General features: G+C 39.2%; 1 protein-coding gene across 8 annotated transcripts in view; it reads left to right on the plus strand.

Moving 5' to 3' along the window:
- Nucleotides 1-25,127, plus strand: part of zgc:113149 (uncharacterized protein LOC541363 homolog) — a 30,034-nt gene extending 4,907 nt beyond the window's left edge. Inside the window, exons 2-9 of one of the 8 annotated variants that reach the window (XM_061877745.1) lie at nt 1,231-1,329; nt 8,969-9,115; nt 12,355-12,649; nt 12,927-13,021; nt 17,649-17,814; nt 17,880-18,059; nt 18,125-18,172; nt 23,848-25,127. In XM_061877745.1, the coding sequence (XP_061733729.1) occupies nt 1,231-1,329; nt 8,969-9,115; nt 12,355-12,649; nt 12,927-13,021; nt 17,649-17,814; nt 17,880-18,059; nt 18,125-18,172; nt 23,848-24,533 (1,716 nt within the window). In that variant the 3' untranslated portion in view covers nt 24,534-25,127. Of the gene's footprint in view, nt 1-1,230; nt 1,351-2,540; nt 2,750-8,968; nt 9,116-12,354; nt 12,650-12,926; nt 13,022-17,648; nt 17,815-17,879; nt 18,060-18,124; nt 18,173-23,847 lie in introns of those variants that run through there. The other 7 variants (XM_061877749.1, XM_061877752.1, XM_061877746.1 and 4 more) reach the window with 7 other exon arrangements.
- Nucleotides 25,128-25,375: the final 248 nt, after the last annotated feature.

Here is a 25,375-nt window from a genome sequence, read left to right on the forward strand (position 1 = left end):
GTTGTTTGTATTGGCATCGCTGTGTGACGTCACAGGAAAATGGACAGTGTCTTCGCAGATAGCGAAAATCAGATACTTTAAAGTTTTTTTTAGGGATATTCCGGGACGGGTAAAATTTTGAAAAAAACTTCAAAAAATAAAATAAGCCACTGGGAACTGATTTTTATTGGTTTTAACCCTTTTAAAATTGTGATAATGTTCCCATTTAAATAATGTGACATACCACATAAAACAGTGGTCCCCAACCACCGGGCCGCACCGGGCCGTGGCCCGATTGTTACTGGGCCGCAGAAAAATTCTTTATTAATTTTTATTTTTTTTTAAATATATATATATTTTTTTAATTAAATCGACATAAAAAATACAATATACACTCACAATTAGTGCACCAACCACAAAAACCTCCCTTTTTCATGGCAAAAACCTCCCTTTTTCATGACAAAGAAAAACAAAACAAAAATATTACATATAGTGAAACCCAAAATCTAAGTTTCATTTAAACCAGTGTTGGTGGAACTGGGAGCAGGTGGGTAAAGTGTCTTGCACAAGGACACAACGGCATTGACAAGGATGGTGGAAGCTGGGATCGAACCAGGAACCCTCAAGTTGCTGGCACGGCCACTCTGCCAACCGAGCAAACCGCCCAAGAAAATTAAACAACCATTATTGATATTATTATTATTGATACTATTCCTTTTGTACATTTTTGGTTTTCTCTTTATTTAATTATTTACTAACTTATTGTTTTTCGTCAACTGGTCTATCTTAAGTATTGTAAGGCTGGGATTGAAAGTGAAAGTGATTTTTTTTTTGTCTGTCAAACTTAACAGAACAAACACATTTAACCAGAAAATACTTTGTCGCCCATTATTTTCACACAAAATGAAGCGATCTTCAGTTTGACACCTGTGACGTAACAATTTTTTTTTCTCATGAGAACTGCTGTATTTATTATTAATTGATTTAAAGTTTGTCGCAATACCAGAACAGGAAGTGAACGAATGTGTTAGTAATTGCGCTGGAATGGAAAATTTGTGTAGTTTAAGCTCTGCTTCTTCCTACTCATTTTCGGAAAGTAGAATCGTGAAACTGTAAACAAAACACGCGACATACTTTAAATATGACTTTGTTAGGCATGTTCCAAATATATCATTACCAGAGATATTGTCAAGCATAAATGTCTGCTTGGATGGATAAACTTTGTTGATATTTTGTTTTTTCTGTCAACAGAGGATTCACCCCGACGACGTGAGCAGGTATACTTATTTAATCGAGTCCCACAGGAGGAAAAAGTTCTGCTCTGAGGAACCTCCCAAGAAAATTACAAAGGTCACCATTGTTGCATACCAAGTAAATAAAATGTGTAGTTTTAAAGGCCTACTGAAATGAGATTTTCTTATTTAAACGGGGTTTGCAGGTCCATTCTATGTGTCATACTTGATAATTTCGCAATATTGCCATATTTTTGCTGAAAGGATTTAGTAGAGAACATCCATGATAAAGTTCGCAACTGGAGAAAAGCCCTGCCTCTACCGGAAGTCGCAGACGATGACGTCACATGTTGATGGCTCCTCACATCCTCACATTGTTTATAATGGGAGCTTCCAACAAAAAGAGCTATTCGGACCGAGAAAACGACAATTTCCCCATTAATTTGAGCGAGGATGAAAGATTCGTGTTTGAGGATATTGATAGCGACGGACTACAAAAAAAAAAACGCAATTGCATTGAGATGGATTCATAAGTTTTTAGAGACATTTACTAGGATAATTATTGGAAATCCCTTATCTTTCTATTGTGTTGCTAGTGTTTTAGTGAGTTTAACAGTACCTGATAGTCAGAAGTGTACGACCACGGCCGGGTGTTGACGCGCAGTGTCTCAGGGAAGTCGACGGCAGCTTTATGGGCGGCACAAGCTCAGCTTATATCCGGTAAGAAGCGACTTTTTAACCACAATTTTCTCACCGAAACCTGCTGGTTGACATTCGGTTGGGATCCATGTCCGCTCTGATCCATAGTAATGTTTCACCTCAGTGAATTTTAAACTAGGAATCACTGTGTGTTTGTGTGGCTAAAGGCTAAAGCTTCCCAACTCCGTCTTTCTACTTTGACTTCTCCAATATTAATTGAACAAATTGCAAAAGATTCAGCAACACAGATCTCCAAAATACTGTGTAATTATGCCGTTAAAGCAGACGACTTTTAGCTGTGTGTGTGTGTGTGTGCAGCGCTCATATTCCTAACAGCCCATGACGTCAAGCGTACGTGTCATCATTGCGCGACGTTTTCAAGAAAAAACTCCCGGGAAATTTAAAATTGCAATTTAGTAAACTAAAAAGGCCGTATTGGCATGTGTTGCAACTTTAATATGTCATCATTGATATATAAACTATCAGACTGCGTGGTGGGTAGTAGTGGGTTTCAGTAGGCCTTTAAACAATAGTAATAAAAAAAAGGTGGGGTACTAAACTGCAAAAAGAACAATGAATCAGAACTTGAGTAGGTTTGTCATTAAGTCATTTTGTTTGCTATTTTCCAAAAGTTACTGTACTCTTATTGCTGGCTTGTTTGCCCCTTCGGCGCGTTACTGTGCGCGCTCGGTCACTTTGCGCACGAATGTTGCGCGCTCCGGCCAGAAGACGGCGGTGTTACGCGCACGGAGTCTGCGCAGTCGCGTTCTTCTCGACACTGCGAAATCCACCGGAACGCAGCGCAGGAAGGAGGGCCCGAGCACGTCGCCATTTTGCGGGTAAAACATTTCACATTTTGCGGTAGCATTGCGCGAGCGCACCGGCGTGGCGTGCGTGTTGGCGTTAGCACCGCGGCTAATAAAAGAAGCTAGCTGGCGTCTCCAACGCTCGCCCCAGCCGGCGCGGCCACGCGACGCGAGTGTACTCGCCCACGCGCGCGAACAGGCTATCGCTGGCGTGTTTTGCGGTGACGTTCGATGCTCGCGACGGCGTGTCTGTGGCGACTTTAGGCGTTTGTACCGAGCGATAAAGCTGCTGTTTGGGAGCCCACAAAGGCACGGCAGGGACACCGGTGATTGGCCGAGACGGACCACGTGACCGGACATCATTTGACTCGCTGGATATGCTTCATCTGTATTGTAACTAAACGTTAACTCCTCCATGAATTAATTTACAAATAGAATGATTCCTGTCAAGCGTGTATTAATTTGACTATATTTGTGGCCGCATTACTGTAGGTTTTCATTTACGTCCTCACTATGTGTGTTTTGTATGAGTGCACTTGCAAAAGTCTTGATTAAACTGTAAGATAGTGATGTGCGATACCACTGATTTTCTTTCCGATCCGATACCAGGTAAAAGTGAGGCGGGTTTCGATTACGATGCCGAAATTTGTGCGAAAATTTAGTATTTTCAAGTATTAACATATTAATATTTAAAAGAACAACAGTAAAAAGCAAGAAAAAAGCAATAATTCAGAATGTAATTAGAAAAAGCTTAGATTGTTAAACTAGTAATTGATAATAATGCACTTCGTCACCTATAACATTATATATATATATATATATATATACATATATATATATATATATATATATATTATAATATGATGTTAGCATTATTTTTAAATTTAAATAATATCAAAAAAAGAACCGTCCATACTTGACTTTTCGGTATACGGCCTTTGGTGGAAAAAGTTTAGGTACCGCTGAGCTTAAATATTAGAAGCTCTCAAAAAAATACAATATACTTATAGGGACGGCGAAACGCAGTGGAGAAGTGGCCGTGCGCAACCCAAGGGTTCCTGGTTCAATCCCCACCTAGTACCAACCTCGTCACTTCCATTGTGTCCTGAACAAGACACTTAACCCTTGCTCCTGATGGGTGCTGGTTAGCGCCTTGCATGGCAGGTCCCTCCATCAGTGTGTGAATGTGTGTGTGAATGGGTAAATGTGGAAGTAGTGTCAAAGCGCTTTGAGTACCTTGAAGATAGAAAAGCGCTATACAAGTACAACCCATTTATCATTTTTGTATTTATTTATTTACTTAAAAAATAAAGGAAGTTTAGTTAGTTCATAAAAAATGTTCTAAATTATTAATTAGTAAAATTACAACAACCACAACAAACACTTTTAAAGCATACCTGAACATAGGGCTGGGTTATATGGCCTTTTTTTTTAATATATCAATATTTTTAGGCCATATCGCGTTACACAATATATATTTCGATATTTTGCCTTAGCCTTGAATTAACACTTGATACATATAATCACACCAGTATGATGATTCTATGTGTCTACATTATATATGCTTATTTTAAACTTTCATGCAGAGAAGGTAATCTCAACTATGTCAATTTACCAAAAGTGTACTTATTAAACAGTTATTAAGCAGTGGCACACACATTCATGTCATTGCACTTTTTTGCATGATGTCACTAAGATGACATATCAAACAACACTAAATTAAAGTGCATTTTTTGTACAGAACGCCACTAAAACAGGTTAAAAAAAATAAAGTGCACTTTTGTGCATGATTTTGTGGGCCTGTGACACCGAATGGAATTGTTGACATGCGGAGTAAGCATTCTTTATTCTCTAGCAGGAGACTTTTCAAATGATGCTACTTATTAGCAGTAATGCTACTTTTTGTAGCAACGCTTTAGCACCAAGCTTGACAAATTACGGTTGTCTGTTCGACATATTACCACTAGAAACCAAACCACCGCCAGACACTATGTGACGTATGTAAGAAGGTGCGCTTGCTGTCTGTGAGAAGGAGATACAGGAAAGAGTGGAAAGAGCCTGTAGTGTAATGCCCGCAGGTAAAAGCAACTGTGTGAGAACGTATACTCGAATACCACGATATAGTAATTTTCTATATCGCACAGAGACAACCCCGCGATATATCAAGTATATCAATATATCGCCCAGCCCTACCTGAACATTATTTTTTTGAACAGGCAGAAATTGTGACACGTTAGGTTATGCAGTTAAACAATCATATTATCATTATTTTTTATTCTACTCTTACATTTGACAAAACAATAGGAAAAATGTAAAAAAAAGAGCAAAAGATAGGTATGTAATGATAAAAAGTTTAAATATTATATCCAACAATACAAATATTCTTAGTCACCCATATTACTGACACAATATTGTTTTTAATATTTTATTAAAATAAAAAACTTTCAATATGGCCCCCGCATACTTTAACTTTTCAGTTTGGGCACCACTGAAGTATCAAAAACAAGCAATATTTTGATTTGAGGATCGATATTGGAGAGTGAAGATCTGGTATCGATCTTCCAGTATTGACCCGCACACCGCTACTGTAAGAGTGTTTTCACACTTTTCATTCTTAGCCCGATTACAACAAATTCTGTTTGTTCTGCTAGTACAGTTTGTTTGGTCAAGTGTGAATGTAATCTGGCTTGTGGCTAAATTAGGGCCCTATGTAGTATTTTATTTTTGAACCCCCCCCCCCCCCCCCCCCCCCCCATTACCAGATTTACGTGTTTTTCGGACTATAAGTCGCGTTTTTGTTTTTTTTTGTAGTTTGGCCGGGGGTGAGACTTAACCAAACTATGAATTTTTTTTTGTTGTTGTTGTTTTTTTTGGGTTTGGCCGGGTCTCACCCCCCACTGGACTGTGGAGAAGACTGCGATTTATAATCCGAAAAATACGGTAGTCACACTATTTTATTTATGTAAAACAATTTATGTATTCTTTTAATCCGACTTGAATTTAAATTTGGTGCACATTTTGTACTAAACTAATTCAATTGTTAACATATTTTTTGGGGTTCAAAATAATAATGAAAAAACAAATAAAACAAAACTGCATGTCTTTCTTACACATCGCCGGCTAGGATTTGACATCAGTACTACTGCCAATTAGTCCAGCATAAACGATGCACGTCATGGAGTGGTGTGGGAAATTTGCCAGTACAATGGAACCTTCATTTACGAACTGAATTGGTTCGTGAACCTGGTTGGTGAATCGAACCAAATAAATCATATAGGGAAGTTCCTTCTCTATAAGAAACAATGTAAACATTAATAATTGGTTCCCTATTTTAGTAAACGAAGATTTTAAAGACACTATAATGTTTATATACTTACATATTATTTGTGTGTATGCATATATATATATATATATATATATATATATATATATATATATATGTATATATACATATGTATGTATGTGTGTGTGTGTGTATATATATATAATTGTATATATATGTGTGTGTATATATATATACACACACATGTATACACACATATATATATATATATATATACACACACATATATATATTGATATATATATTTTGATAAGAAAAAGACTATATATATATAGTCTTCATTTATATATACATATATATATAGTCTTTTTACCATCAAAATATCACAACAATTGCAAGTTTAACTGTCAATGCACACACACAAAAGTCCCTTTGGTGATTTCAAAAACGTTAACAACAATGTTGCTTTAATAATAATAAAAAACATTTAAAAAGTAAAATAATTTTTACTTTGCTGTCAGTAAATGGCAGACGACGTGCCATCACAAGGCGTAGAAGGGAGAGCTGTCAGAGAGAGGAGGGCATGGAGAGTTTTAAGTCCTCAGCAAATCCCTCATTCTCTCCAGGCTGGTTTGTGGGCCTTTTTGGACTTGTTTTGAGTAAGCAAACTAGACAAAAATGGCGAGAGAAGAAACACTGACGCACTGAGAAGTAGAGACCAAGGGATGGACTGCGTAAACAGGATGTGACAAAATTGCAGCGCACCGTCTGCACTGTACTGCAGAGGAAGTGACGTCATCAAAATGGCAGCAGCACACAAAATAAATGAATTAAGCGTTGGTACACCGAGGTATTTTTTTGTGCCATCTAAATATTTCTGAACCGAAAAGTTTTCAAATTAAGGGCTACTTACTAAATGATATGGCACCCGTGAGAACAGTCAGGATCAAAACAACCCAATAATAATAACCTCAAATCACTCCTTTCAACACTCAAAAAGCAATGCAATAAATTAAGAAATAAGACAAACAACCTGACTAAATCCTTAAAAAAAACTTACATCAACGACAAAATAGAGGAAAACACAAATAAGCCACGTGAGCTCTGGTAAATTCTCTGGATGCAGCTAGAAACTTAAAACCAGACTCACCAACATCAACACAGGTGTCTCCCTCATTACAGACAAAATGGAGATAGCAAGCAGACTTAACACCTTTTTCACCTGCATAGCCATAACTCGTTAACAAGCTGTTCCATCACTGGTCGCTTTGGTGTAGAAAACATTAAAGCCTCCTACAGAAAGCTAGGAGTAATCAACAACAATTTCAAATTAGAAATGGTCTCAGCTGACGAGGTGCTTAATAAATAGAGCGCGCTCCACCCAAACAAGGCCACCGGCCTTGACAATATCCCCTCCAGATTCCTTGTGAACTCTGTCACCACCATTGCCCCAATAATCACACATATAATAAACCTCTCAATCAAACAAGGCCAAGTATCCAAGGATTTCAAGATAGCAAGAGTAACCCCCCTTTATAAAAAAATTACTAAATCAATGTTAGTATTTGAGTGGGCCTCGGGTCCCTCTGTAGTGGAAAAGTTGGGCCTCGAGGTCAAAAAGGTTAAGGTGTAGATAAGACAAATATATCAATCAAATGCATCGACTATTGTGTAACAAATGTCATGCAGCGAATTCTGATACATTTGTATTAAGGCTGGGCGATATATCGAATTTGTAAGATATATTGATATATTTTTAAACAAGCTATGAATTAAGAAAATCTCGTAATATTGATATATTTTATTACCTGTTAAAATTACCAAACAATTTTAGACCAAAAATTTGTTGTGTTCCTTGTGTTCCTCCATGGGCTACTGAACCCCTCTCCTTCCTCCTTCCATGACTCGCTTACACGTATAACAACATCCATGATTGGTTGGTTGTTTACTATGATGAGTCACGATCGGTTAGCGACAGGCCAATCAGAGGCAAGATAGGGCGGGTCATCGAACCAGGAAGGGAAATCACAAAGTGCTTGACTGCAAATATATTTTTTATCTGAGTTTGACACATTTTGTATTATTTACATAGCTATTTTATTTATTTTACGTAGAAATAATATTTTTCTTTTTTATTTATGTTAGGTAATTCTGTGCTACTTAAACAGTTTCTTTTCTGTGCTGTTAATACACATCTTGACTAGATAGATAGATAGTACTTTATTGATTCCTTACTGGGTTAATAAAAGTGCCACTGACTGTTTACAGTACAGTTGTCATTCAGCTCAATTTCACTGAATATCGCTCAAAAATGAATATTTTTACATGTATACTTTAACCGAAAAATACATTGAATATCGAGTTTAAGTAAAAATATATCGAGATATACTTTTTCGTCCATATCGCCCAGCCCTAATTTATATTCATGTATATGTTTTTACTGTTACGAACAGCCCTCTGAGGGCAGCCATAACTGTCATGTGGACCTCAATGAAAACAAGTTTGACACCCCTGGTTTAATGATCTTATTGTGTTTTAATTTGTAAAAGTTTTGGAATACATTTTTAACAGTAAAGGTAAAATGAGGGTTGCACGTCCGGTTTATGTGAGGTCACGCGCGGTCATTGCCTGTTGTAGACGCGCGTCCGCGTGCGGATCTTGGATGTTTTTTTTTTAATGAGAAAAGTTTCTATTGGGGTTTGTCCTAACGGGGGAAGATGTTAATGTCTCTTGTTTTGATATTAACGTTCAAGATAGCTCGCCAGCTGTTTGCGTGCCAGCTTGCTTCTCCAGTAAATGTCTGAGTTTATCAAAATGCGGTCGTCACGGTTCCACCGTCGTTTTAATACAATCCGTATCCTATAGTTAAATGTTTCATGTGATCACATTGAGAAGGAGGAGGAAGTGGAGGTGTTCAAGCGGCCTTTTATCACTAACCTTGGCATGTGTGTTCATGTGTATGTTATCAGAAGATGGGCCCAAAAAGAAAGCCAAGTCTGGAACAAAAACGCTTGACCGCCCGAGTGAGGATGCGTGCGTACAGAGCTCGACTCGCCCTCAAGCGTGCTGCTGCTGCCAACGATATGTTTATGCAGAGACTAAACTTTGCTCCTAGTGTGAGTTTACGTTACACACTATATGCTCCATCAGTTAGATTCTCATCAGCGCTGTTGATGTGCTTTGAACAGCTACATATTTCCTATCCATGATGTCAGTTGGTGTCATTCATGTCCTGGCTGGTGTGCTTGGTGGCGAAGGACACTTTGAGGCCATGTTCACACGAATACAGATACTTGAAAGTGAAAAGCTAAAACCATCTCCGTCCACACGATTCAAAAGCGTCTTTGTTTACACGAAAACACATCAGAAGCTTGCAAAACACTGGTGGCATTATAACGTAGCGCTCAGGAAATATCATAAATGTTTTGGGATTTTTAATCGCCCAACACACAAAATGAAACAGCACTTGTAAATAAATGTAGTCACATTCTGTTGCTAAATAATGTTAAAAAACATGACATAATGTCGCACAAACCAAAGAGCTCCATTTCACCCATTGATGAATTTGGCAGAAAATAGATATTTTAAGACTGTCCTTATGTTGATAATCTCACAGCAATTACATTCAGAATCGGTTCTTGATAAAAACAAATTCTCGTTTCAAACCGATCCCAGCAGTATAATATTTGATGTAAAAATGATAATAAAACCTTTTTATAACTGGTTATAAAAGCTCTCTTGGCCGCTGACGTTTGAAGTATATGAGTGCCGTAGTTAAGCACGGACATGTACAAAAGAAAAAAACAATTATATATATATATATTTATTTATTTTATTTTTATTTTTTCATGAATACTTCAAAATTGTACATTTATTTAGAATCGGTCTGAATAAGAATCGCGATTTGTCCCGCAAATTTAACAGTGACAAATAGGGGTGTCCAAAAAAGAATTAGATTTTCAAGTGAATCGCGATTCTCATTTGTAGCGAGTCTTAATCGATTCAGAAAAATAAAAAAAAAAGTAGATTTTTTAATTATTAAAAAAAAAAAAAAAAAAAAGTCCTATCCATACACTGATGCAAATCATTTTGTTGTTGTATGTGAATATTGTAAATACTTACTATACAAAAGACAAATGTTAAATACTTTTGTTGCTGCCTTATTTGTATTTCACTTTATTAAATATATGGGTAAAATCTTTTTTTAAACAAAACCAGTTTTCTTTTAGGTAATTCAAACATTTATCAGAGCTGGTTGTCTATTTTATGGCGGTATGTAGTTAATCATAGAACTGACACCCAATGTTGTTAAAACGTACTGATTTTTGAAACAAGAATCGATTCTCAATTGAATCGTTACCCCCAAGAATCGAATCGAATCGTGTGGTGGCCAAAGATTTACAGCCCGAGTGACAAGTAAACGGCTGTCTTCACCGCAGTGTAGCGTCTTTGCGAGCAGCCAACTTTCCTCCACAGTGCAAAGCTGCTTTTAAATCCGAATTCCTTGTTTCCCTGGCAGCAAATAAACTACTTTTCTTACAAGTATCATTATAACTGAAGGTCGAGAAATAGCTTAAAATCCGGAGGAGGCTACAATTGGCCGTGCTAACCGCTAAGCTCGAGCTCTTGAATGTACACGAATGTGAGCGGACCAATGCAAATATCAACAGTATCGATACAAGGTATAGCATCAGGATAAGGTCGATACTATGGTGACTAGATTGATATTTTTTATAATTACGAAAACTTTTTTTTTTTTTTTTTTTGCTGTTACAAATTCAGAAAAAAAGTCCAAAGGCAAAAAACAAAATATTTAAATTGGAGCCAATCGTGGGAAATGATTTAGAAAATATATGTTTTTTATGAATGTAGTTACGTCCTGTTTATCTGTCTGATTATATTTGTATTTAATCATTCAATGATCTTGAACATTTTAAGCATTAGTATCAGCATTTGTTAACTTTATAACAGGTTTTGTAACCTGTTCATCATTTAAATAGCAAATAATAACACGCAGTTTGCAAAAGTGGCTGCTTTTCACGGACAAACTTATACATTAAGATGTAAACGAGAGACCAAAACATAAAAGTACGAGTTTCAAAGTTACCCACTTTCGTGTCTACATGGTATTCAGAAAAAGATACTATTTGGGTCCATGATGACATGAGAACAAACAATAGAAATATGTTGACATACAGTTGTCATTGTATGTAGTAGGGCTGCACAAACATGAATGATCTCAATTCACAACCTGCAATCTATTTTCTCAATATTTTCTGATTGAAATCAAATATAAAAAAAAAACTCCTTCATGAACTCACGCTGCGATGGCGTCAGCACGACGGCCGACACTTCCTCCTCACCCTCACTGGCTGTGTCATTCATCAGCTCGCAGGAGAAGCGATCGCATTATTGGGGCATAGGCGAGCATGTTTATGGACTATTTAATTTTTCTAGTCATTCCTAACAACAACAACAACAAACTCCTGTGAAGAATCCCAGAAATGACTGGAAGTGTCCAAAAAGGAGTCTAAAAATAATTTTTGTAAAAAAACAAAAAAAAACAGCGGGTGTGAAAGTAATCTTGCAAAAGAATCTCAGTGAATGAATGCAGACTCGTGCAGCCCTATTGTGTACATGTCAGTGTTTTCCGCCACAAATACATTTGAACTTGTACCTTCTTGACAGAAGGAATGTTAATTATTGTTCGCTTTTTTCTATTTGACTGTTCAAATATGGTTATCTTCTTCTGTTTTAATTTGTAAACGTTTTAGGGTGAGTTTTGATAAACAAGGGTTGCACATCCTGTTGTAGACACGTGTGTGTCTTCATATTACTTTGAGAAGAAAGCACAGCTTGAAGGGTCGATTTGCAGTATTAAACTTTTTTTTGCTCAGACAGCGATGTATTTGTGTAAACGTTTAGCTTGGTGTAAGACGTTAGTGTGTATTGTATTCGTGTTAGCTTTTAAGCCAGATAGCGTAGCGTTTAGTGAGCTAGCTGATTCTCCAGGAAATACGCAATCAAAATCAGTCACGATTTTACGATAATCACAGTTTCAAACTGTAAAACTAATTGTCTGGAATTTGAGCGCGATTTATCAATACCGGTTATCGTTATAACATTTTTTTGCTTGTATTGTTTTTTATTTGCTTGTTTTTGCAACTACATCATGGCCAATTAGGCAAATGGGACAATTACGACTTTAAACCCGCCGCCGCCACAAATAGATTGCAGTCCTGTGGGAAACACTCGACACACTGTATGTCCTCTTCATTAGGTACATCCGCACATGCTCTCATTCTGACGCCACTTGATGGAAGCCACCTTTCATTCAGCCATGCTTTTGCCTCAGGAGCAGAACAACCCGGTGGGTGGCCACAGCGACTGGATGGCGGGCAAAACCGTCGCAGACTTTGAAGTGAACACCAGCCTGCCAGCCATGTCGACCCCATGGCATGAGGAGGAAGATGACTTTAACGTGGGAGGAGACGATGACTTTAAGATGGAAGAAGACGACTTTAAAGCGGGAGGAGAAGATGACTTTAAGGTTGGAGGAGCCCGGGGGCTGAGGTCCAAGCCGAGGTTCTCCTTCTCGGAGGTCAAACTCCTGCTGGAGGCAGTCAAGGAAAACCGACACATTGTTCTCAGTGAGTATATGGAAGGTGGATCTTCTCATGCTTTTCGATACGAAAGTGAAGTAAGTTTTTCAAAGCCTTTGATGTAAAAGTTGGTCCAAATTGACGAAGTAAATACCATATTTGGACCTGCTTTTTCCAAGTTAATAAAGTTAAAGTACCAATGATTGTCACACACACACTAGGTGTGGTGAAATTTGTCCTCTGCATTTGGCCCGTCCTCTTGATCACTCCCTGGGAAGTGAGGGGAGCAGTCTAATGTAACCAGGGTCTTCTTCCTGTCATTCAGGGAAGTTCAATCACGGCGTGTCGTCAGATTCCAAGAAACAGAAGTGGGCGGAGATCACGGATCAGATCAACAGCCTGGGAGAGAACCAGAGAGAGGTGACGTGTTACAATTTACACACATCATCGCCATGTTACAATTTACACACATCATCGCCATGTACAGTAGTGTTTCCTTAAAGGGGTCAAAATATTTTTTTTTCTTACATGCAATACACTTCCTAGTGGTTTACATTAAGGTTTCTTTTTGGGCCGCTGAAAAAAATATGTTTCTCTCGCTGTGGTCTGTATGGGCGGCACTCAGTTGTAATACACTCCTCCACCACTTGTGGCAGTAATGACAACCTCAAGCAAACAGAAGAAGTTTAGAGCTAAAATGGTGAAAATGTATTTTATTTTTAATTTAATTTCATTGACAGTTTAGTTAAACATACTAAATATACATTTTGACATCATTGAATGTGAAACATTTTTTTATTAGTTATTTATGAGTTCATTCTTATGCAGCATATATGATTTGTGCTTATTTTTCTAATTAGCCTGACCGAAGCCGAAGGTTTATGTTTAAATAATTAATAATCTTTGTGATTAACACATGCTTTCATATCATTTGACAAGGTTGTAAACTGTAAGTATGTTAGATATAATTATTGAAGACCATAAAATCAAGAGTAAGATGAGTAATTAAGTGTTATATATTTGAGTGGTCTCCAGACCCCTCTGTAGTAGAAAAGTTGATCCCTGAGGTCAAAAAGTTCAAGAACCCCTGTTCTAAATAACATGTAATGGTGGCCAATATTTTGCATATATTATGTTTTACAGACCGTTTTCAAGCCGCTTTCTCTTCAGTATGTGCTATTTTGGGGGCGCTATTGTTTACGTGCCTCCACTTCAACTGCGTCTTCTTCCTGTCAGCCATGTTGTAGTTTTTAGCGCTGCTAAAGCGAGTCTACTGACAGATATAAGTTGAAAGCATATGCTTCTACTGACAGCTATAAGTTAGAACTATATGCCACTTTGTATTAGAAATGAAGGATGCATGTGCATCTACGAGACAGTCTTCCCCTCAACAAGAGGATAGAGAAAAAGAAGGAGCTTATTTACTATAATCACGGACCCTTTTAAAGCCCTTTTTGTCAATTTACACTATATATGTATAATATATACTTTGTGAAATTAGTTATTTACACAGAAATATTGTGTAAATGCTAGTAAATTAGATGTTATTTAGACCAGTGGTCCACAATCTTTTTGCACCTTGCACCACAGACCGGTTTAATGAAGGCATCATTTTCAGGGACGGGCGTTCCACTTGTGCCAGACAAATACAGTAAAAGTAAGTGCATGAAAAATACCATTCACTATAACGCTCAATTAGTGAAAGCCTTGGGCTTGTTCCTTTGCAGCGAGTTGCAGATGGAAATCAGCCTTTGGCTACACTCTGTCACATTTATATTTTATATGTTTATTAATGTGCATTGTATCTTGTAAGAAAGCGGTAAAAAAATGGTAACTCACTATTTGTGTATTTATATATATACAAACCCCGTTTCCATATGAGTTGGGAAATTGTGTTAGATATAAATATAAACGGAATACAATGATTTGCAAATCTTTTTCAGCCCATATTCAATTGAATGCACTACAAAGACAACATTATTGATGTTCAAACTCATAAACTTTTTTTCTTTTTGCAAATAATAATTAACTTAGAATTTAATGGCTGCAACACGCGCCAAAGTAGTTGGGAAAGGGCATGTTCACCACTGTGTTACATCACATTTTCTTTTAACAACACTCAATAAACGTTTGGGAACTGAGGAAACTAATTGTTGAAGCTTTGAGAAAGTGGAATTCTTTACCATTCTTGCTTGATGTACAGCTTAAGTCGTTCAACAGTCCGGGGTCTTGTTGTCGTATTTTACGCTTCATATTGCGCCACACATTTTCGATGGGAGACAGTCTGGACTGCAGACTGGCCAGGAAAGTACCCACACTCTTTTACTATGAAGCCACGCTGTTGTAACATGTGGCTTGGCATTGTTTTGCTGAAATAAGCAGGGGCGTCCGTGATAACGTTGCTTGGATGACAACATATGTTGCTCCAAAACCTGTATGGACCATTCAGCATTAATGGTGCCTTCACAGATGTGTAAGTTACCCATGCTTGTGCGAACTAATACACCCCCATACCATCACAAATGCTGGCTTTTGAACTTTGCGCCTATAACAATCCTGATGGTTATTTTCCTCTTTGTTCCGGAGGACACCGCGTCCACAGTTTCCAAATATAATTTGAAATGTGGACTCGTCAGACCAGATAACACTTTTCCACTTTGCATCAATCCATCTTAGATGAGCTCGGGCCCAGCGAAGCCAGCGGCGTTGTTTGGTCTTGTTGATAAATGGGTTTTGCTTTGCATAGTAGAGTTTTAACTTGCACTTACAGATGTAGCAACCAACTGTAGTTACTGACAGTGGTTTTATTAAGTGTTCCTGAGCCCATGTGGTGATATCCTTTACACACTGATGTGCAATAATTTTTCCAGATTCTCTGAACCTTTTGATGATTTTACGGACCGTAGATGGTAAAATCCCTAAATTCCTTGCAATAGCTCGTTGAGAAATGTTGTTCTAAAACTGTTGGACAATTTGCTTACAAATTGGTGACCCTCGCCCCATCCTTGTTTGTGAATTACTTAGCATTTCATGGAAGCTGATTTTATACCCAATCATGGCACCCACCTGTTCCCAATTAGCCTGCACACCTGTGGGATGTTCCAAATAAGTGTTTGATGAGCATTCCTCAACTTTATCAGTATTTATTGCCAACTTTCCCAACTTCTTTGTCACGTGTTGCTGGCATCAAATTCTAAAGTTAATGATTATTAGCAAAAAAAAAAAATGTTTATCAGTTTTAACATGAAATATGTTGTCTTTGTGGCATATTCAACTGAATATGGGTTGAAAATGATTTGCAAATCATTGTATTCCATTTATATTTACATCTAACACAATTTCCCAAGTCATATGGAAACGGGGTTTGTACATCTATAAACAAGCTCATTGGTGTGTCTAGTGGGACAGGCGAAAGTTTAGTCTGAGAAAATGCAGTCGTTTATAAATTATTTAATGTTTCTCTGCGGCTCGGTAGCAAATGCGTCACGGACCGGTAACGGTCTCCGGACTGGTGGTTGGGGACCACTGATGTAGACCATAAGAATGTGTTTTAAATGTAGAAAAATTCAATCATAAAATGACCCCTTTAATGTGTCCCAGATAGGCCAAAATATGAACACTAAAAACACTAGTGGTGTAACGGTACGTGTATTTGTATTGAACCGTTTCGGTACAGGGGTTTCGGTTCGGTTCGGAGGTGTACCGAACGAGTTTCCACACGGACATGAATTTACCATGAATTGATTTACGTGGACCCTGACTTAAACAAGTTGAAAAACTTATTCGGGTGTTACCATTTAGTGGTCAATTGTACGGAATATGTACTGTACTGTGCAATCTACTAATACAAGTTTTAATCAAACATTAATTAGCATACCGCATGCTGTGTAAATAATGCACACCGAGGTACAACACACGGCATGCTAGCAACGACCGGGCTAAGATAGACTGACCATACCTCCTCTTTTCACTGGATATGTCCTCTTTTGCGAGGCTGTACGGGTGGAGTTTCTTAAATGCCTCAAATGTCCGGCATTTTAAGTTAGGGTTGCGTGTATTTTCAATGTACGTTTAGGGTTAAGAAAGGGTTAAAAACAAAACAAATTGTGCACGCAGCACCATTCGTGAGGGAGGGGCAGAGACAGAGAGAGCGAAAGAGTTATGATAAACGCGCATGCATCGCCAGGCTCTGCTTATTATCCATAGATTCATCAGATTTTATTTTTTATTATCTATAGCAGGGGTGTCAAAAGTGTACCCCGCAAGCCATTTGCGGCCCACAGCAAATGTTTTAAAGGCCCACAGCACATTCTAAAAATACTATTAAAATAAACAAAAACATAAACAAAAGTGAGATAAAAAAGCTTAAAGGCTAGATGTAATTTAGAAAAAGTTGTAACGTTGACTAATAAAACAAAGCTGTTTTTTTTTTTCTTTTAAACCGTCATTGCTCAAAACTAAATATTCAATCAAAATCAATGTTATTATGGATTATTGACCTATCCAAGGTTCGGATTACTTCACATCAAATATTCCACTAAGAAAAATATTTTTGGTGGAAGATTTTGCAAATTTGGTAAATAAATAACCCAAAAAATTATAATTTGTTGTTTTCTTACTCTACTGAAAATTAACCGAACCGTGACCTCTGACCCGAGGTACGTGCCGAACTGAAATTTTTGTGTACCATTACACGCCTACTAAACACATTTTATAGAGAATAACTATCGTTGCATGTACTTAACTGCTTCTTTCTTGAATTTGATAGTGTTTCTCACCTTTTTTATCAAAACTGCTGACCCTCGCAACTTTTTTTGGTAGATTGTTTTGCAGCTGTACGTCAAAAAGTGTGCGAGTCTTTGTTTGGACACTAGAATATGTGGGCAAAAAGACCAGTTTGTGAAGTGCAATAACTGAGACGGTATTTGGAAACCGGGGAAAAGTTTGGGCGTTGAAAACCAAATCATGAAAGAAAAACCCCAAGGTATTGCTCGTCATTCCTCCAATCTGATCCAGATCAACGTCAATGTGTTTTTTTCCCTCCCAGGTGCGTCAGATCATGAAGAAGTGGGCGGACCTTAAGTGCGATGGCAAGCGGCGCCTGGTGGCCCTTCACTCCCCCAACGGCTCATTTGACAGACGACGGAAGAAGTCGTCGTTGGGCCCCGTGGAGAAGATGGTCCATGAGATCCTGCTGATGAGTCCCAAAAGAGGTGAGGCGCCATCTTGTATCACGCGATCACACGCTTCATTTCATCAAATGGTGCGTTGTTGTCAGACGGCAACAGCGGCGTGGACTTGGGAGGCGAAGACGAAGACTCCAAGTTGTCCGCGGAACAAGGAGGTAACATAAGCCCCTCCTACTCCAGCCTCAACGTGCCCAATAGCACGCTCTCCCTTCCTGGAGGGCTTTGCCTGGACTTCTCTCCTCTGTCCTCGCCTGAGAAGGAACACAGCGGTAAGTCCGTGTCAATGGCGCCACGTCTCTACTGGACCTACAGCGCTTTGTCTCCTGCTTTCCAGGCGACCCGTTCCACTCGTCGTCGGACTTTGACCAGCAGGATGATGCAGGTAAGGGTTTGGGATGTATATTGTTAAGAATTTATCGGTACGATACTCTTATAGATGCCAGTATTTATCGGTACTCTTATCGGTACAGTACATAATTTGTGGTAATAAATATGTGAAAAAATGCATTTAGCGTTTTTATCTGCACGAATTAAACCATGACACTTCAACCATGATGTACTATGTCATCTCAGAGCAGCTGTTTTTTTGAAGTCTTTAAAAGTCAACTGTGTGTGCAGTGCAGTTATGTCATCTTTTTGTAAAGACCACACAGATCCATCTCTGTTTCTATTCATTCCAGCTAAATAATGTGTATGTATGTATAAATCAGACATTTTAAATATGTCCAGGCATGTGATTTTTTCCGTCTGTAGTCGGAAATCCATCTTTTTTTTATCTATGTAAAAATATAAAAAAATATTTTATATTATGTTATGGGTGTTAAAATCTTAATCCATCTCTTTGCAATACCTGACAATAACTATGGTTTTCCTGTAATGAGTACAGTTTTTGATAATCCATTGCTAAAAAGTACTGTTTTCCATTAAAAACGATTAACTTAAAAATCGAAGCTAAGTAGTGAAGCAACCCCACGAGTAGGGGACAAAATATATGGAAATCATCAATGTTGATTGGTTGGTTTACTTATAAGAACATCCACGATTGGTTGGTTGTTTACTATGACGAGTCACGATTGGTTAAGATTAGGGACAGGCGAATCAGAGGTAAGATAGGGCGGGTCACCGAACCAGAAAGAGAAATCAGAACAGACATCCCAAATGACAACGAGAGAGTCGGAGAAGAGAAGAGGGAATATTCAAGTGGGTGATTTAAACATTTAAAAAAACTAGTGAATTCTTCAGATTTTTCTTTTAGCGATGTAGATGACGTCCAGGAAACCGAAAATGCTTCTACTTGGCCACATTTGGACAAATGTATGCTCCTGGTTAAAATAATGCCCAACAGATTAATTTGAGGTGTTTACCATGTAAGCCCAAATCAAAACTGCTCTGGACATGGAAGAAGTAGAATACACATTTAAGAACATACATGATTGTGGCAGACATGTGATGACTTTACATATGGTAAAGTCTGTCTAAATCAGGAGTCTCAAACTCAATTTACCTTGGGGCCACTGGATACAGACACTGGGTGAGGCTGGGCAGCAAGAAAAGATTTCTTTAAAAATCTAACATGCACTTTTTAATGAATTCACCTTCTATTAATGGCTTTCTCACCCTAGCAACATACTTGCCAACCTTCACAAATTTTCTGGGGGACTCCTGAATTTCAGTGCACCTCCCGACAATCTACTGTTGCAACCATTCTCCCGAATTTGTCCCAATTTTCACCCGGCCGACAATATTAAGGGCTGCCGTGATTGCACTGCCTTTAACGTCCTCTACAACAGTGGTTCTCACCCTTATTTCACTTTGAACATTTTTTAATTCAAGTACCCCCTAACCGAGCAAAGCATTTTTGGTTGAAAAAAAAAGATAAAGAAGTAAAATACAGCACTATGTCATCAGTTTCTGATGTATTAAATTGTATAACAGTGCAAAATATTGCTCCTTTGTAGTGGTATTTCGTGAACTATTTTGAAAAAAAGATATAAATATAACTAAAAAACTTGTTGAAAAATAAACAAGTGATTCAATTATAAATTAAGATTTCTACACATAGAAGTAATCATCAACCTAAAGTGCCCTCTTTGGGGATTGTAATAGAGATCCATCTGGATTCATGAACTTATTCTAAACATTTCTTCACAAAAAAAGAAATCTTTAACATCAATATTTATAGAACATGTCCATAAAAACAGTCTAGCTGTCAACACTGAATGTTGGATTGTTGTATTATTTTTTCACAGTTTATGAACTTACATTCATATTTCATTGAAGTATTATTTAGGGTTATGGGTTATGGGTTTGGGTTTGGGTTAGGGTTAGGGTCAGTGTTATGGCACTTCCTGAATATTGTTGATCTGGTAAATATCGACAGGGGTTTCGATAGAATTGGTACCCTACAATTCAGGGGACTCCCGAGGAAAATTGGGTACGTTAGCAAGTATGACGCTGTCAGGCGCCCTTCATATTAAATTCGCGGGCCGCACCAACATTAAATTGTCATATCGAAGTGTGGGCCACATAATAATGTCTCGCGGGCCGCAATTGGCCCGCAGGCCGCATGTTTGGAACCCCTGGTCTAAATGCTAAATTTCATTTTCATTGGTGTTTTAAAACAAGACAGTAGCTACTAGCTGATGGGTTCCCACTTCTCTGTGAGCGCTTTGAGTATCTAATAATAGAAAAGCGCAATATAAAATCCATCCATCCATCCATTTTCTACCGCTTATTCCCTTTTGGGGTCGCGGGGGGCGCTGGCGCCTATCTCAGCTACAATCGGGCGGAAGGCGGGGTACACCCTGGACAAGTCGCCACCTAATCGCAGGGCCAACACAGACAGACAGACAACATTCACACTCACATTCACACACTAAGGCCAATTTAGTGTTGCCAATCAACCTATCCCCAGGTGCATGTCTTTGGAAGTGGGAGGAAGCCGGAGTACCCGGAGGGAACCCACGCATTCACGAGGAGGACATGCAAACTCCACACAGAAAGATCCCGAGCCTGGATTTGAACCCAGGACTGCAGGAACTTTGTATTGTGAGGCAGACGCACTAACCCCTCTCCCACCGTGAAGCCCCGCAATATAAAATCTAATCCATTAATTATTATTATTATTATTATTATTATTATTATTATAGTTTGTTCATTACTTCTACTACCGTATTTTCCGGAGTATAAGGCGCACTTAAAATCCTTTTTTTTTTCCCTCAAAACTTGACAGTGCGCCTTATAACCCGGTGCGCCTAATGTAAAGAATACGTTTGGTTGAGCTTAACCACCTCAAGGCTATTTTATTTGGTACATAGTGTAATAAGTGTGACCAGTAGATGGAAGTCAAACATAAGAGATAAGGCTGTAGGCTGCATTATTACGGGTCTCAAGTAAACACCAACATTTTAAATGTTCCATTGAAAATATGGAACATTACACACAGCGCTCAAAATTCTATTAAAATGTTTTAGTACGACTTTGGTAAGCTATGACGCCACACCGCTTGAAGGATTGTTGGTGCATTTAACATAGGAGTTTTATTATGGTATGTCCCCCGTCCTCCTTCCAAGACGTGTGCTTGCACGTTTAAGAACATCCATTATTGGTTGGTTCTTTACTATTGTGAGTCACGATTGGTTGAGATTAGGGCAACACATTAGGGACAGGCCAATCAGAGGCAAGATAGGGCAGGTCATGAAACCAGGAAGGGAAATCACAACAGACATCCCAAATGATGACGAAAGAGTCGTAGAAAAGAAGAGGGAATATTCAAGCGGGCGATTTATCCATTAAAAAATTAGTGGAAGATTCCAGATGAATTCTCTTTAGATTTTTCTTTTAGCGATGTAGACGACGTCCAGGAAACCCACAATGTGTCTACTTGGCCACATTTGGACAAATGTGTGCGTCTGGATAGAGCATAAATTTGAGTTGTGTACCACGTAAACCCAGATCAAAACTGTTCGGAAGTTGCCAAGTCGGGCATATTACGTAAAAGAAATGCTGCCGAAAAAGTTATGCCAAAGTGAGGAAGATCATAGCCGCAAAATTACGTTACGTCAACTAACTTGCCGCTGACCAGAAGCGTACATGTGTGACAGTGTAGTACAGATTTGGGCAATTATTTTGACTCGGGGGCCAAATTTAGAGAAAAAAAAATGTGAGTGGGGGTCGGTATATCTGATTTTAGGAACACTAATACAAAACCTCACAATAATGTCTGATTGAATGCTAAAAACTTTATGACAGACCGCCTTAAAAAACATAATGGAATTTTTATTTTTTCTATGAAGGATAAAACAGTGAATATTGACAACACATGAACGTCACGTCACACCCCCTTTCAATCGAAGTGAAACGCAACAAAAATGCAACAATTAGTGAAACATGAATGCAGAGGCTACAAAATAAACCCACTTAAAATCTGATACATCTGATATTTGCTGAATTTCCCTTAGGGATCAATCAGACATAATCAGAATCAGACAATAAAGTACTTTCTATTGTACTATATTCTATTGTATATATCACTAAGCTTTAGAACTTTGTTGTGAAAATCTCCTTCCGCGTCTGTGGAAACCATACTTGCCTACCTTGAGACCTCCGATTTCGGTAGGCGGGGAGGGGCGTGGTTAAGAGGTGAGGAGTATATTTACTGCTAGATTCATAGATTCACAAAGTCAAGTATTTCATATATATATATATATATATATATATATATATATATATATATATATATATATATATATATATATAAGAAATACTTGACTTTCAGTAAATTCTTGCTATATATATATATATATGTATATTTATTATATATATATATATATATATATATAAATAAAAGAAATACTTGAATTTCAGTGTTCATTTATTTACACATTTACACACACATAACAATCATCAACTCATTGTTGAGTTAAGGGTTGAATTGTCCATCCTTGTTTTTCTAACCATATGCATGTACAGTAGATGTCGGTATTGTCCTGTTTAAGAGTGTCACAACATTGTTGTTTGGCAGACGAACTGCTTTGCGGTAGACGAAAACGGACTGCTGTTGTTGTGTGTTGTTTTACCGCGCTTGGAGGACGTTAATGAAACTGCCTAACAATAAACCCACATAAGAAACCAAGAACTCGCCCTTGATCATTTTACAGTTATAACGTCATTGGGCAGACACGCTCTTTATACACGTCACTCAGGTCCGCATGGAGCTGGAGGGGGCGTAGCCTCCAGCTCTGCCTGAATTTCAGGAGATTTTCGGGAAAAAATTTGTCCCCGGAGGTTTTTGAGGGAGGTGCTGAATTTCGGGAGTCTCCCGGGAAATCCGGGAGTGTTGGCAAGTATGGTGGAGCTGCTGCTGTGACATATATGACCATAGCAACTAATTAAATCACCATAGAAACTAATTAGATTACTATAGTAACTAATATATCATCCATAAGCGCAAATTCCAAGCATTGAAATACTTTGTGTAGTTGAAGACTTGCGGTCATTACAAAACATCACTGCCCATCATAATGGCAGCTACACTTTCCGTCTTAAAGATCTAAAAAAATTATTTGGGATTGAAAAGCTAGACTTTGCCCAGGTCTGGTCAAGTACATTGTCGAATGGGGCATAAAAAGGGTCTGCCTGCAAATTTATTTTTTATCTGAGTTTGATACATTTTGTATTATTTGCACAGCTATGTAATATATTTTACATAGAGAGAATTTGTATTATTTTATTTATGTTTTCTTTGCTGTTAATACCCATCTTGACTAACTGGGTTAATAAAAGTGCCACTGACTGTTTACAGTACAGTTGTCATTCACTTCAATTTCACTGAATCTTGCTCAAAAATGAATATATTTATATATATACCATTCTTCCATCCATTTTCTACCTTACTTTCACCGAAAAATATGTTGAGATCTATATCGAATATCGAGTTTAAGTAAAAATATATGGAGATATACTTTTCTGTCCATATCGCCCACATCCGTAGTAAGGGGTGTGGTTGGGTGTAGGCTGGTCATGACGCTCTGTTCACGTCTCCTCTTTTTCTTCCAGAACCTTCCGTGGACTTTGACGACAACGACAACTCCACCTTTTCCTACCGCTCCTCCTTTCTGCCGCCCACTGACAACGCGCAGGCTGTCGCCAAGCCCATCCACACCTACTCCAGGAACCAGAACCACAACCCCACCACCTCAAAGGCTCAGGCACGTCCCCTTTTTGAGCCTAGCACCACCTCGTCTCCCGCCGCGCCTCCTCCGGCGCACTCCCCCTCGGACGCCGCTCCCCGCCCCGGTACCTCCTCCGCATCTTCCTCACTGGCCCCGCCCACCACCTCCAATGGCTCCTCTCAGCCTTTCGGAGTCCTGCCGCCTCCGAATCACCTCGCTCCGCCGCTCCCCAGGCACGCCCCTCCGGACTCCGCCCAGCCAGACCTGCTCCCGCCGGGACCCGCCCACAAGGCGCAGCAACGCGTGGCCCAGCTGGCGTCTCAGAGCGTGCAGCAGCAGCGCGCCACCCGCCACCTGCTCTCCTCCGTGTCTCGCTCGCTGGAGACGCTGGCCCAGTCGGTGCAGCTGCTGGTAGAGAGCCAGCAGGAGTTTGTGCACGAGTCGCTGCTCTTGCAGAGGGAGACGCTGGACATCCTCAAGGACTTCTCCGGCACAGCGCTGACCATGCTGCGCGACAAGTCCAACGCCGGCCAGGCGCCGGCTCAGCATCCGCCAGCCTCGCGCATCTGAGGCTGCGGGAAGGTTCCGTGACCAGAGGCCACCTCGGTCCTCTCCCGTCACACGGCCGTCACGTTGTGGACATCATGGACGTCAGAGTCCTCCTCGATGCTCTCCCGCACCACTCAAACGGTCCGTTACGAGCTACGGAGGGAATGCGGGCGGCCATCTGAGGTCGCCGCCAGCGACGTTGACCCTTTCCTCAAACCATGAGACGTTTGAAAGAGGCAGAATAGGACACGTTTTGTTTTTAACTTCATTTCCTTCACTGGATGAACAAATCATGAAATATATCTAACCATGTGCTCGCAGGATGACGCGTGGCAGACACACGCACATAAATGCAGGATCTTCTGACGCGTCACTTGAGTGGAATAAAACTGTAGTGGTGTGAGAACTTCCAGATGACGTCACACACTTCCCAGTTAAACAATGACATCGAGTCAATTAGTATGCTAGTGTGTGAGCCATTGTGATGCTTATTAAAGTAGCAGCAACGCTAATGTTGACCATGTTGGTTTCGGACGATCATTCCAACGCCGTTCTTCTGCCGTCCCGCCAAACCTCCACTTTTCCCCTTCACAATAAAAGTGAGCGCATAATTCAGCTATTCGTGTTCTCAAAATGGCTGACTTGACCGTTTCTTTGCAAGGGCAGAGGTGTCATCAAAAGGAAATGTCCAGCAACTTCCCGCCAGGCTGCTCCTCCCAACACGCAGGTTACGTGTTGTGCGTGGAGGCTCGCCATCCGTGAGGGGCCCTGTTTATTGTACAGAAAGGGTTCAGACCTCTTTTAAATTGTTCATTCTGTTTCATTGCATCCATTTTCTAAAATCAAAAGTGCTTTTTTATCAT

Source organism: Nerophis ophidion, linkage group LG18 (genome assembly GCF_033978795.1).
Source record: "Nerophis ophidion isolate RoL-2023_Sa linkage group LG18, RoL_Noph_v1.0, whole genome shotgun sequence".
Taxonomy (NCBI): domain Eukaryota; kingdom Metazoa; phylum Chordata; class Actinopteri; order Syngnathiformes; family Syngnathidae; genus Nerophis; species Nerophis ophidion.